This window comes from Leptodactylus fuscus, chromosome 9 (genome assembly GCF_031893055.1).
Source record: "Leptodactylus fuscus isolate aLepFus1 chromosome 9, aLepFus1.hap2, whole genome shotgun sequence".
Taxonomy (NCBI): Eukaryota; Metazoa; Chordata; class Amphibia; order Anura; family Leptodactylidae; genus Leptodactylus; species Leptodactylus fuscus.
Genome location: NC_134273.1, coordinates 74,365,244 through 74,377,950, shown reverse-complemented (window position 1 = coordinate 74,377,950; position 12,707 = coordinate 74,365,244). Strand labels below are relative to the sequence as shown.

Sequence of the window (12,707 nt, the reverse complement as noted above, 5' to 3'; positions counted from 1 at the left end):
CAGTATAATGAAGGGTTGTGAAACTCTCAGATCGGTGGCAAATTTGTTATGACTGGCATTTTATATACCAGTGTGAAAAACATTGCACGTCGCTGTCTTAAAGTCAAAAAAGTAAGATATCAAGAAATCAACACCATTCTATGACTTTTGCACTTGGTGCAAACTAGTGTCCGCATAGGGGCTCGAACTATGGAGAGCTTTAAAAGAGTTTACTCGTGGACCCCATAGACTACTATTCACCAAAAAGCCTGTTTGAGGCCGGGTCCCTACGTTGCGAATTACAGCGGCATAAAATATTGTGTTTTACAGTACCTGCAAAGTGGATGGGATTCGGGTTAATCCTATCCACACATTGCATGGCCTTATCCACATCTGCATTGGAGTCTCCGTAAAAGACCCTACTACAGATTCCTTCCAGAATTCGCAGAGAGCAAAGTTGTTCAGATGTGAATCCTAGCTTTAAACAGGTTTACTGGGGAATATAAATATATTTCAATATGTAGACAATTGCAAGTTAAACATTTTTGCAAATAGCTTAAAAATGTAAAGATTTTCTCTACCCAACTTAGAGGAGACAATCTTTCCTCTTGATAGGATGCCAATGGATATGATCATAAATGCAAGAACTTGTCAGAAACCTAGTCATTAGAGATGAGCGAACAGTAAAATGTTCAATATTCGATATTCGTTTCGAGTAGCCCCGCAATATTCGACTACTCGAATCGAATATCGAATCCTATTATACTCTATGGGGGAAAATGCTCGTTTCAGGGGTAGGCAACGTTCGATCAAATTATACTTACCAAGTCCACGAGTGAGGGTTGGGCTGGATCCTCCGAGAAGTCTTCTCCGTGCAGCGTCCCCACGGCATCTTCCGGCTCTGAATTCACTCTGCCAGGCATCAGGCCTGGGCAGAGCCGACTGCGCATGTCCGCACTACAAGAAAATGGCCGCTTACAAAGTGGCCATTTTCTTGTAGCGCGGGCATGCGCAGTCGGCTCTGCCCAGGCCCGATCTACAGTGTGTTCCCAAACTTTGCACCAGACCCTTTGCCATTAATGCAGCACTGCCACCCCATTGGGCATACAATGTATACATTAGAGTGATATGGCCGTTATACATCGCATTGACGCGGATGTTTCCAGACTCCTAACAACGTTATTCTTTGAACTGTGCCAAAGGGGTTTGAGCTTTCATAGGAATTTTCATGTGAAAAATCAGTCGGAGATCACGGGGTTTGTCATGCGACTCCGGAGATCATCTTGACCGGAGTTCCTTTTTAAATAAACACTTTCAAGAGGATTTTCCACACCAAAGATGGCAGCCGTGATAAATGTGATCTAGTAAGCCGGGGCTATTATATCCCTTCTGTTCTCTAGTTACAGCTAGCTAGCCATGCATGCCATGTCATATATTGAATAGAGTTTATTGGATGCCCTCGCTGACCTGGGCGGCACAATGTCTGATGTTCTTTGTTAATCATTTGCTAAACGTTGAGTAGTGTGGTATTAATGTTACACTCATTGCAATGGACGGAGTGTTACCTGCCGCCATCCTTGTACCAAAGTACAATCTTGCCACATCACGGTTCTTCCTGCATCGATTTTCACGGATACCCCGCAGAGTTTTCATCTGAATCCTATCTCTTTCCATAATACCTGGAATGTTATAGAATTGGCATGCTGCGATTTCCAAAACCACAACTCTTTTGGAAATCGCAACATTTCCACTATGGGTATTTTTCTGCAATGTGTGGATGGGATTCTTCTTTTTGGAGCCAAAATCAGGATTGGCTTTAAAACAAATGAGAAATATATACAAAATTGTTATACGTCTCCCTTCTGCTCAATCCACTCTTGGCTTTGGCTCAAAAACTGAAGCAAAATCTGCACCAAAAAAAGCAGCTTTTCCTCAACGTGAGGCCTCAGCCAAAAGGAGTTTCCAATGAACAGAACTATATTTCAATTTATAGACAATAAAAAAATAAACCTTTGCAAATATAAATGGTAAGATTTTGCAGAGTATTAAGGATCTTCTCTAACCAACTCAGAGGTGACAGTCTTTTGTCTTGAATGGTTTCCAATGAGTACGACCATAACAGGAACTTTCTGACAAGTCCCAGATCATATCAGCAAATAAATGTCATTATCTATACAATGAAAAGTTATACATTTACCAATATACTTTCTGTATCCATTCCTCATGGATTACTAGATCTCTCCTTGCTGTCATGCATTGTTCACTTCCAGTGGCTAAAAAACAATCCATGATCATGTGATGTACAGTCCGTGGTCATGTGATGTACAGTCCGTGATCATGTGATTTACAGTCCGTGATCATGTGATTTACAGTCCGTGGTCATGTGATGTACAGTCCGTGGTTATGTGATGTACAGTCCGTGGTTATGTGATGTACAGTCCGTGGTCATGTGATGTACAGTCCGTGGTCATAAGATGTACAGTCCATGGTCATGTGCTGTACAGTCCGTGGTCATGTGCTGTACAGTCCGTGGTCATGTGATGTACAGTCCGTGGTCATGTGATGTACAGTCCGTGGTCATGTGATGTACAGTCCGTGGTCATGTGATGTACAGTCCGTGGTCATGTGATGTACAGTCCGTGGACATGTGATGTACAGTCCGTGGTCATGTGATGTACAGTCCATACTCATGATGTACAGTCCATGGTTATGTGATGTACAGTCCGTGGTCATGTGATGTACAGTCCGTGGTCATGTGATGTACAGTCCGTGGTCATGTGATGTACAGTCCGTGGTCATGTGATGTACAGTCCGTGGTCATGTGATGTACAGTCCGTGGACATGTGATGTACAGTCCGTGGTCATGTGATGTACAGTCCATACTCATGATGTACAGTCCATGGTTATGTGATGTACAGTCCATGGTCATGTGATGTACAGTCTGTGGTCATAAGATGTACAGTCCATGGTCATGTGCTGTACAGTCCGTGGTCATGTGATGTACAGTCCGTGGTCATGTGATGTACAGTCCGTGGTCATGTGATGTACAGTCCATACTCATGATGTACAGTCCGTGGTCATGTGATGTACAGTCCGTGGTCATGTGATGTACAGTCCGTGGTCATGTGATGTACAGTCCGTGGTCATGTGATGTACAGTCCGTGGACATGTGATGTACAGTCCGTGGACATGTGATGTACAGTCCGTGGTCATGTGATGTACAGTCCGTGGTCATGTGATGTACAGTCCATACTCATGATGTACAGTCCATGGTTATGTGATGTACAGTCCATGGTCATGTGATGTACAGTCCGTGGTCATGTGATGTACAGTCCGTGGTCATAAGATGTACAGTCCATAGTCATGTGATGTACAGTCCATGGTCATGTGATGTACAGTCCATACTCATGATGTACAGTCCATGGTCATGTGATGTACAGTCTGTGGTCATGTGATGTACAGTCCGTGGTCATAAGATGTACAGTCCATGGTCATGTGCTGTACAGTCCGTGGTCATGTGATGTACAGTCCGTGGTCATGTGATGTACAGTCCGTGGTCATGTGATGTACAGTCCGTGGTCATGTGATGTACAGTCCGTGGTCATGTGATGTACAGTCCGTGGACATGTGATGTACAGTCCGTGGTCATGTGATGTACAGTCCATACTCATGATGTACAGTCCATGGTTATGTGATGTACAGTCCATGGTCATGTGATGTACAGTCTGTGGTCATGTGATGTACAGTCCGTGGACATGTGATGTACAGTCCGTGGTCATGTGATGTACAGTCCATACTCATGATGTACAGTCCGTGGTCATGTGATGTACAGTCTGTGGTCATGTGATGTACAGTCCATGGTCATGTGATGTACAATCCGTGGTCATGTGATGTACAGTCTGTGGTCATGTGATGTACAGTCCATACTCATGATGTACAGTCCATGGTTATGTGATGTACAGTCCGTGGTCATGTGATGTACAGTCCGTGGTCATGTGATGTACAGTCCGTGGTCATGTGATGTACAGTCCGTGGTCATGTGATGTACAGTCCGTGGTCATGTGATGTACAGTCCGTGGACATGTGATGTACAGTCCGTGGACATGTGATGTACAGTCCGTGGTCATGTGATGTACAGTCCGTGGTCATGTGATGTACAGTCCATACTCATGATGTACAGTCCATGGTTATGTGATGTACAGTCCGTGGTCATGTGATGTACAGTCCGTGGTCATGTGATGTACAGTCCGTGGTCATGTGATGTACAGTCCGTGGTTATGTGATGTACAGTCCGTGGTCATGTGATGTACAGTCCGTGGTCATGTGATGTACAGTCCGTGGTCATAAGATGTACAGTCCATAGTCATGTGATGTACAGTCCATGGTCATGTGATGTACAGTCCATACTCATGATGTACAGTCCATGGTTATGTGATGTACAGTCCATGGTCATGTGGTGTACACAGACTTGTATTTCCACCATTGTGTCCTTGGTTATCTTTGGGTGGAACAAGTTCAGAAGTCTCTTCAGTGCCAAAATATAATAGGCTAATCCCTGGGTCTCCTTAGTGATGTCATGAGCCCAGGGTCACTGCTGAGGCCTCTGGATAAATGACATCACCAGGAGAGCAAAAACACTACAAAGAGGTCCAAAAGAGGTGAGGGAAGGCAAGTGTAAGTGGTTTTATAGGTAATAGGTGGGACTCAGAGTATAATAATTTACCACAATCCTTGTTTCTAGTAAGTAATACACACTGATCCTAACTTTATTTTTTCTTCACTTACAATTTTAGGCTTATGAGTAGTGTGAAAAACAACATTGGAAGAGGACTCAATATTGCGCTAGTAAATGGTAAGACAAGGAGAACCTATCATCTACTCTGCCTGCAGTCTACAGTCTGTATTGTATATAGAGTTATATGCGATCCGGTTATCCTATTCATCCAATATAAAGTTTATTCATCCAATGACATCACGTTAGTGATAACTTTGTGTCACACATGTACCCCGGTCTGAAATAAACTTTTCCAACTCAATAGGGGCCTCTGTTCTGTATCCCTACTTAGACTATTGTACCTGACCCTTAAAGTGTTTTTTCCCATTCAGATATATGCCATATCCTTATATATATGATACATGTCTGATGGGATTGGTATCAACCTACCATCATGCCTGTATTGGAAAGATCCAAATATTGTATACCAAAAAACTTCCCTTCTCCAGAGACATAATATAACTTCTTTATCCTTCTCATTTCCTTACAGCTAGCACGGGAATACTTCTAGACACAGGTCACTTTGATATGTATTCTGGCGGTAAGTTACAGTCTATTCATTATCCTTACCTGTCTTAAGAACCATAGTTCAAGTCAGCATAAGACAACGTGGAGAAATACATACATATGGGTCCTACAAGTATTGTCTAGAATAAGGTGTTATTTAAACATCGGACTACCTTAATGTAAGCCCGAGCCAAGTATCATACCATGCTGTGAGAACATACACATTGTATCAAACAACTACACACCAAGGTATATAAAGGAGGGGAAAGAACAAAGAGTGGAAACTGCTTGATAACTACAGGTAGCATGATAACATAGTTCTTTCCATAAAAGTCAAATATATACATGCGCAGCCTTACCCATAGTGTAATGAGATGTATTTACCCTGAAGGGAACGACGCCCACCTGTTCTCCACGCACGTTTCGGCATTTCTGCCTTCTTCCAGAAGTGGTGACATGGCCACGCTAAGCGTTATGATGTCAAGAGGGAAGAGAAAATTGTCTAACATCTTCCGGAAGAAGGCAGAAACGCCGAAACGCGCGTCGGGGACAGGTGGGCGTTGTTCCCCTCAGGGTACATACATCTCATTACACTATGGGTAAGGCTGTGCATGTATATATTTGACTTTTATGGAAAGAACTATGTTATCATGCTACCTGTAGTTATCAAGCAGTTTCCACTCTTTGTTCTTTCCCCTCCTTTATATACCTTGGTGTGTAGTTGTTTGATACAATGTGTATGTTCTCACAGCAGGGTATGATACTTGGCTCGGGCTTACATTAAGGTAGTCCGATGTTTAAATAACACCTTATTCTAGACAATACTTGTAGGACCCTATGTATGTATTTCTCCACGTGCTCTTATGCTGACTTTGTTTGCATGCGTTTGAGCTTTACCATTGAGCCATTGTATCGTATGATCTGTAAGAGGTATACATATATATATATATATATATATATATATATATATATATATATATATATACACATTAAGACTCTGTACATTTAAAACATTTTTTGCATTGTAGCAACTTACTTGCTTCTTACCCCGCTTTTTCATACTTACCCATGGACATTTACTTACCCTGTCTGATGGTTTTGTGATGTTAGTCACCGATTTTAAATGTTTTTGTGTATTTGTGTATTTATAATAAAATGTATACGTTTAAATGGAGACTACAAGTCACGCTATAGCCAGATATAGTGTTACTGCTCATGGACACACAGAGTAGTTGTGATTTATGCAAAGTTTGATAAAAGGTTAGCTACACTTAAAGTCCCGGAGGATCCCTTTAAACATTATTGCTGATATCCTTAGTAACGTTCATACATTTTATGTATCTCGTTCTCTTCCCCAAGATATAAAGCCTGTTAAGAAGTTCTTGGAGCCAATAAAAGAGGGGACTTTAATATTCATTGCATCATTTGATGATCCAGCCACCAAGTAAGTAACTAGAGATACATCTTGAATGTTATTTCAGATTTGGCACATGGTTCCAAAATAGTGGCAGAAGCCATCTTGCCTTGAATTGGGTAAAGGATTCCATCCAATATCACAACATCCAGACATAAATAAATAAAACACAACAACTGGGTGGCCACACATAGACACACAGAGAATAGACATCCTATGACATCACAAAATCATGTTGTTCTGAAAAGCTGGTGATTTCGATACAGACCTATCTGAGTATGTTTAACCAAGAGAAAAGGTAATGAAGGTCACATCTATGAAATGGATCTAGTTGGGATTTAAGGGTGTTTACCACCATTAGAAGTGACTTCTTCACCAATGGAGGTCCAACCTTTAGAACTTGTTTTGCCTCTTCGAATGGAGGAATCGTATCGCTAACAAATGCATCTGAGCTGCAATGCCAACGGTGGCCCATAGTCACGAGTGGCACTGTTTTAAGAAAAAAAAAAAACGCCCCACTTTTTTGTCTGAAACTATTTTCCTGTAAATCCTCGGTTACTTCTCATATGCATGATGTGGTATTCAGTTCATTATTTTTTAGCTGCTAAAGAACCATTTTAAGCTGTTACCTCACAGTCTGTGGTATGGTATAATAGGAGAAATAAATCTCTGTTTCTGGATCAGTCTACGAGATAATTGGTATAAGCTATTGTACCCACTGACAACTAATCCACAAAGACCTTGAACTATGCTCAGTTGTTGAGCAAGTCAGGGGAGTGCCTGGGATGAGAGGCGGCATTACAAGATCTACCAGGCAGATAAATACCACTAATGTAGGTTCTGGAATTAAGAAAACTGACATTATAAGTAAATTTATAACATCTTCCTTCTTCTGAAGTCATGCTGAGAAGATATCGGCCTCTCTGCAAGTACAATCTAAACACATGGGTACAGATTTATTATTAAGGTTGTAAATTTAGATAGTATATAACTAGATCGGGCGGGCAGAGGATACATTTATCATACGCTGTGAGATAGACTTGTATCTTTTGAAAGATGTTAGACAATTTTCTCTTCCCTCTTCCACCCATTAGTTGGCTTACTTGAGACCAGTATTTTGGCCCCATTGGGTGGAAATGGTGATTTGCTTCAGATGAACAAAATTAGTTGGAGGTCCAGGGGAGGTAACAAAAATTAAAAAAAATCGTGCTCCCAGGGTCACTACCGAGGCATGTGATTTGGTCGCCAGTGGTCATCATAACACTTAGCTTGGCCATGTCACCACTGAGACCCCAGGCCACCGCATGACATCACAGGAGAGCACCAGACGTCACATAAGAGGTGTAGACAGAGCACCAGACACCTCAAGTAGGCCAAAAAGAGGGAATCGAAATATAGTATAAATGTTTTTGTTATTTTTTTACATCTCTCTTAGGCCTCCACCTGAGGTATGAAGACACCCCAGAGTATAATAATGACTCTTGGACTATGGCATAACTTCTGCTGTGTTTGCCTTAGAGACCTAGAAATTTGATAGATCAGTTCCTAGGTGCCCTGAGAGTGGATTTATTTGACCTGAAATAAATCCTGAGTCTGAAACGAAAGAAATCTTGAGAGGTTCACCCATCTCTACTGGAAAGCCATTCCCCAAGATAGTGCGCTTCATTCTACATAAAGCACTTAAAGCTAAGTTCCTCCATCCTCACTAAATGGTATGGGATACCAAGTATACTAGGGTGCACAATTGGGATAACAGTGTACTCAAAGGCCCAAATTGCTATCAATGGACCTACCAAGGTCACATCCTCTACGGACAGTCAACAGATCCTAAATCACACATTTTTTGTTGTTGTACATTTATGTTATAGGCCCATTTCTTCAATTTAATCCCTTGCTAGGAATCTCAAAGGGGGCAGTCCCAACATAGGTCCCAATGCATAATGGAGGTCCGATGGCTGTAGCTGATATCTATTGCTAAAGTGAAGAGCAGCGGTTCGAGGAATATGCTGTACCCTTCGTTTTCTGCCCTTTCTTCTGGGTGACAAGACACTATTGGCATGATTACATAATGGGAGGATTGCTGTAAATTCCATATAATCTTTTGTCTGCCTGTAACACTAGAAGAAACTTACGGCATTTGCTCAATTTTGGTAGTTCTAATGGTTATCTGCAGTTTGGCTAAAGTTTTGTCTGTTTCTAATGTAGACTAGATGACAAAACCAGAGAACTGTTTATCAGTTATGGAAGTAATTATGCAAAGAAACTGGCATTTCGGGACTCCTGGGTCTTTGTTGGAGGAAAAGGATTAAAGAACAGAAGCCCCTTTGAACAGGTACTGTACATGTCTTCATCCATTCAGATGTGGTTGGTGTCTAGAGCTATGAGGACATATGGACTCCATAAAGGAGTTATCACTAGAGATGAGCGAACAGTAAAATGTCCGAGGTTCGATATTTGTTTCTCAATATTTGACTACTCGAATTGAATATCGAACCCCATTAAAGTCTATAGGGGGAAAATGCTCGTTTCAGGGGTAGGCAATGTTCGATCAAATTATACTTACCAAGTCCACGAGTGAGGGTCGGGCTGGATCCTCCAAGAAGTCTTCTCCTTGTAGCGGCCCCGCGGCGTCTTCCAGCCAGGCATCGGGCCTGGGCAGAGCCGACTGCGCATGTCCGCTTGTAGTGCAGGCATGTTCAGTTGGCTCTGCCCAGGCCCGACGCCTGGCAGAGTGAATGAAGAGCCGGAAGACGCCGCGGGGAAGCTGCACGGAGAAGACTTCTAAAGGTAGGAGAAGAACCAGCATTGATTGGCCGACTGTATAGCATTCGGCCAATCAATGCTGGTTCTGCATCGAACTTTTACATTCGAACAGCGAGTGGTACTCGATCGAGTACAAGTATCGAATACCTACTCGATCGAGTACTACTCGCTCATCTCTAGTTATCACTCATATAGGAATCCCTCCTATAAGCCAGAGCAGAGAGCTGCTGACTATGATCGACTCTTGATCTGATGGACAAAAATCAACTTTTTCCATATGGAAGGGTTTGAGTTTACTATGATATCTGGATTCATGGATCCAGATAGCACAGGAACTCCTTCAATACGTCATATACAAACTTATCATCATTACATCCTATATAAAGAGATGGTCCTGTAAGAAAAGCTAAACGTAGACTAGTCCTCCCTTCTCCAAAGTGTCACCCATTCTCGTCTTCGTTATTCTGAAACGTCTCTCTCTTCCTATATGAATAATTGATTCCAGACTAGCTGACCCAGGGAGGTCAAGAAATGTATAAGTGACCTATCTAATATTCACAGTAATGGGGCTACTACAGCCAAAATTGCACACTCACTGATCGCTACAAAGGACCCACCAGTGATGGCTTACCGCCATTGGGTGCCATGTTTGCGAGCCTTCCACCACTCCATTGAAATTTAGATGGAAAACAGACTATTTGTATACATTTCCCCACATTTGGGATGTATTGTGTCTATGGCTTCTGTTGTTAAAGATCTAATTGCAACGTGTAATTGTCACTTTTTATTTTCAGCACATCAAGAACGACAAGGAAAACAACAAGTATGACGGCTGGCCTGAAGTTCTGGAAATGAGTGGGTGTATTCCAAGAAAAATGTAGTAATGGAACATCTCGGATTGTGCCCTGGCGTAGTCTTGTATGAATGAATTGTTAGAACTATTTGGACTCCTTTAGGACCTCTCAGCAATTTGTTTACATGTTAATGTATATATTTTAATATTTAATAAAGAAGGGAGATCAGTGCGGAACTCGGACTTTTTGAAAACTTTCTTTCATCGATGTTTCCTACAAACTTTTATCCAGATTACTAAAGACTTGGAAATCTTCTCCATGGATGGATGGCGTAATGGAGCTGGACCAATAGTTCTTATAAAATCAGTCAGATTCTGTATACAGCCAAAGAAAGAAAGAGAATGAAGCCCTAATAAACAACTTCAAGGCAACCCCAATCTTGGTTCCTCCAATGAACATCAAAAATGAGAAGATCCATAAAAATCAGACATATATTCGTTCTTGTCAACAGTCCTAAATTCGTCAAGACTGTCCTGAATTTGTAGTAAGACTTGTGAATTGCCCAAATGCCACCTAAAATTGGTGGTTCCCTTCTGTAACACTATTTTTGACCATGATATGACTCGTAGTTTGCCATTTTTGCAGGTGTACTGTTTGCAGACTCTCTCAAATTTTCTGGCTGGCAGCTAGAAATTTGCTGCTGCGATGTCTGCCATATAGTTATATCCAAAAGTTTTAAGAGTTACACAAATTTTGGTTTTCACACATTTTGTTGCTTCATTGTTTTTAGATCTTTTAGTCAAATTCAAATACATCAAGTTTCTGCAAAAAAAAGATCAATGTTTACAGAGTCGCGCCTTAATTTTTAAGACTTCTGCAATCCACCCAACCTGCTGGATTCCAATTCCTTGGCCAAATGCTGAATGACGACAACCTATTCTTGTCTAACCAGTGCTTGGACTTTGGCAATATCTCTGTTTTTGCTGGTCCACCTACTTTTTTGAGGATCGACCACAGGTTCTCAAAGGGATTGAGGTCTGGGGAGTTTCCTGGCCATGGAAACACTTTCTTCACCCAGCCACTTGTACTCAATGATCCTAGTAAAAAAAAATTTGGTCAACACCAAATTACTCCTGGATGGTTAGGGAGAAGTTCTTCTTGGAGGATGTTCACGACTGTGTTTTAGGTAAAAAATTACCCCACACATGAATGGTCTCAAGATGCTTTACTTTTGGCAAGACACTGGTCTCCCGGTAGCGCTCACTTTTTCTTCTTGGACAATGATTCTTCTAGAAGCCACTTCTGTCCAAGAAAAACATCAGACAGACTGACATTCTGCAAGAAGTAGAGAGATTGGACTTGGTGTAAAGTTATTTCTCTAATGAAGCCATCTTTAGACTGTTTGGAAAATCTGAAACATCCCATAAAAAGATCTAAAAACGGTGAAGCAGCAAACTTTGTGACAACCAATATTTCTGTCAGTCTCAAAACTTTTTGGTCATGACTGTACACCCTGCACAGTAAGGTCAGGAGAATTTGCTGAATAACTCTGTCTTACTGATAACCTGCAACTGAATCATATAGGACATTATAGAGAAACATAGACCTGTATGATATCAATAAAGACTTGGAATGAGATACAAAGATTATCTGCAGCCGTCTCTGTCTGGTTCTCTTCTCTCTATGACTAAACTCCTGCTCACTCCTCCTCCCTCCACTCTCCATTGCCTTCTATGTCATATGACGCCTTTTAACCTTCTGTTCTTCTTGCTTTCACCAGATGGAATTCAGCTGAGATTTCAGAGTGAAAGTCAGTTTCTTATATTCACTTGTGCTATTGATTTATGCAGTTTATTGAAACGTTTCTGACCAAATAAACATCCCTATTTCATTGACTGGTGAATGGTGGAAAACCTGCACATAGGTACATTATATATAGGCTTTCTACGGCAACATAAAACATATTTATATGGATGAGCCTTGGGAACACCCTATAAGGCCACATTTTAGGTTCACATTAGAGCTGTAAAACTCCAGACTCTCCACTTTTCTGGAGAACCCTATGGTTTTGTCAAAGCAGTCCCGTTATAGCAGGCTCAGAATTATTGCCAATACTATTTGATTGGAATATTTATGATGTAAAATTTTGGCTTTGTTTGGACTTTTCCCACAAGTTTGGCCAAACATTACGGCTGACCGGGCTGTGACGACAAGACGCTCGTGATTGCGCTATATTTAAAATACGTTCCAGTATCTATTTCTACTAGTTCAAATAGAATTGCCGTGCCTCTGATGAGTTGGCCACTTAGGGTCAGCAGAAACGCGACAGGCGGTAGGCTATTAGGCTAATCCGGAGGCACTAGTTGTCACAAATGGTGGTATGTGTTACCGTAATAACACCAATTCTTGGTACTTTAGAGAAGCGTTTTAGATTCATATACCTATTACTTTTAAATTTATTAATAAAAGTTACATT

General features: G+C 41.4%; 1 protein-coding gene across 1 annotated transcript in view; it reads left to right on the top strand.

The window, feature by feature from the left end:
• The window catches only part of FAM3D (FAM3 metabolism regulating signaling molecule D), a 35,193-nt gene extending 24,405 nt beyond the window's left edge, over positions 1 to 10,788 (top strand). Inside the window, exons 6-10 of the mRNA XM_075287594.1 lie at positions 4,773 to 4,831; positions 5,244 to 5,294; positions 6,620 to 6,704; positions 8,880 to 9,006; positions 10,232 to 10,788. Coding sequence (XP_075143695.1) covers positions 4,773 to 4,831; positions 5,244 to 5,294; positions 6,620 to 6,704; positions 8,880 to 9,006; positions 10,232 to 10,318 — 409 coding nt within the window. The 3' untranslated portion in view covers positions 10,319 to 10,788. The remainder of the gene's footprint in view (positions 1 to 4,772; positions 4,832 to 5,243; positions 5,295 to 6,619; positions 6,705 to 8,879; positions 9,007 to 10,231) is intronic.
• The last annotated feature ends 1,919 nt before the right edge of the window (positions 10,789 to 12,707 follow it).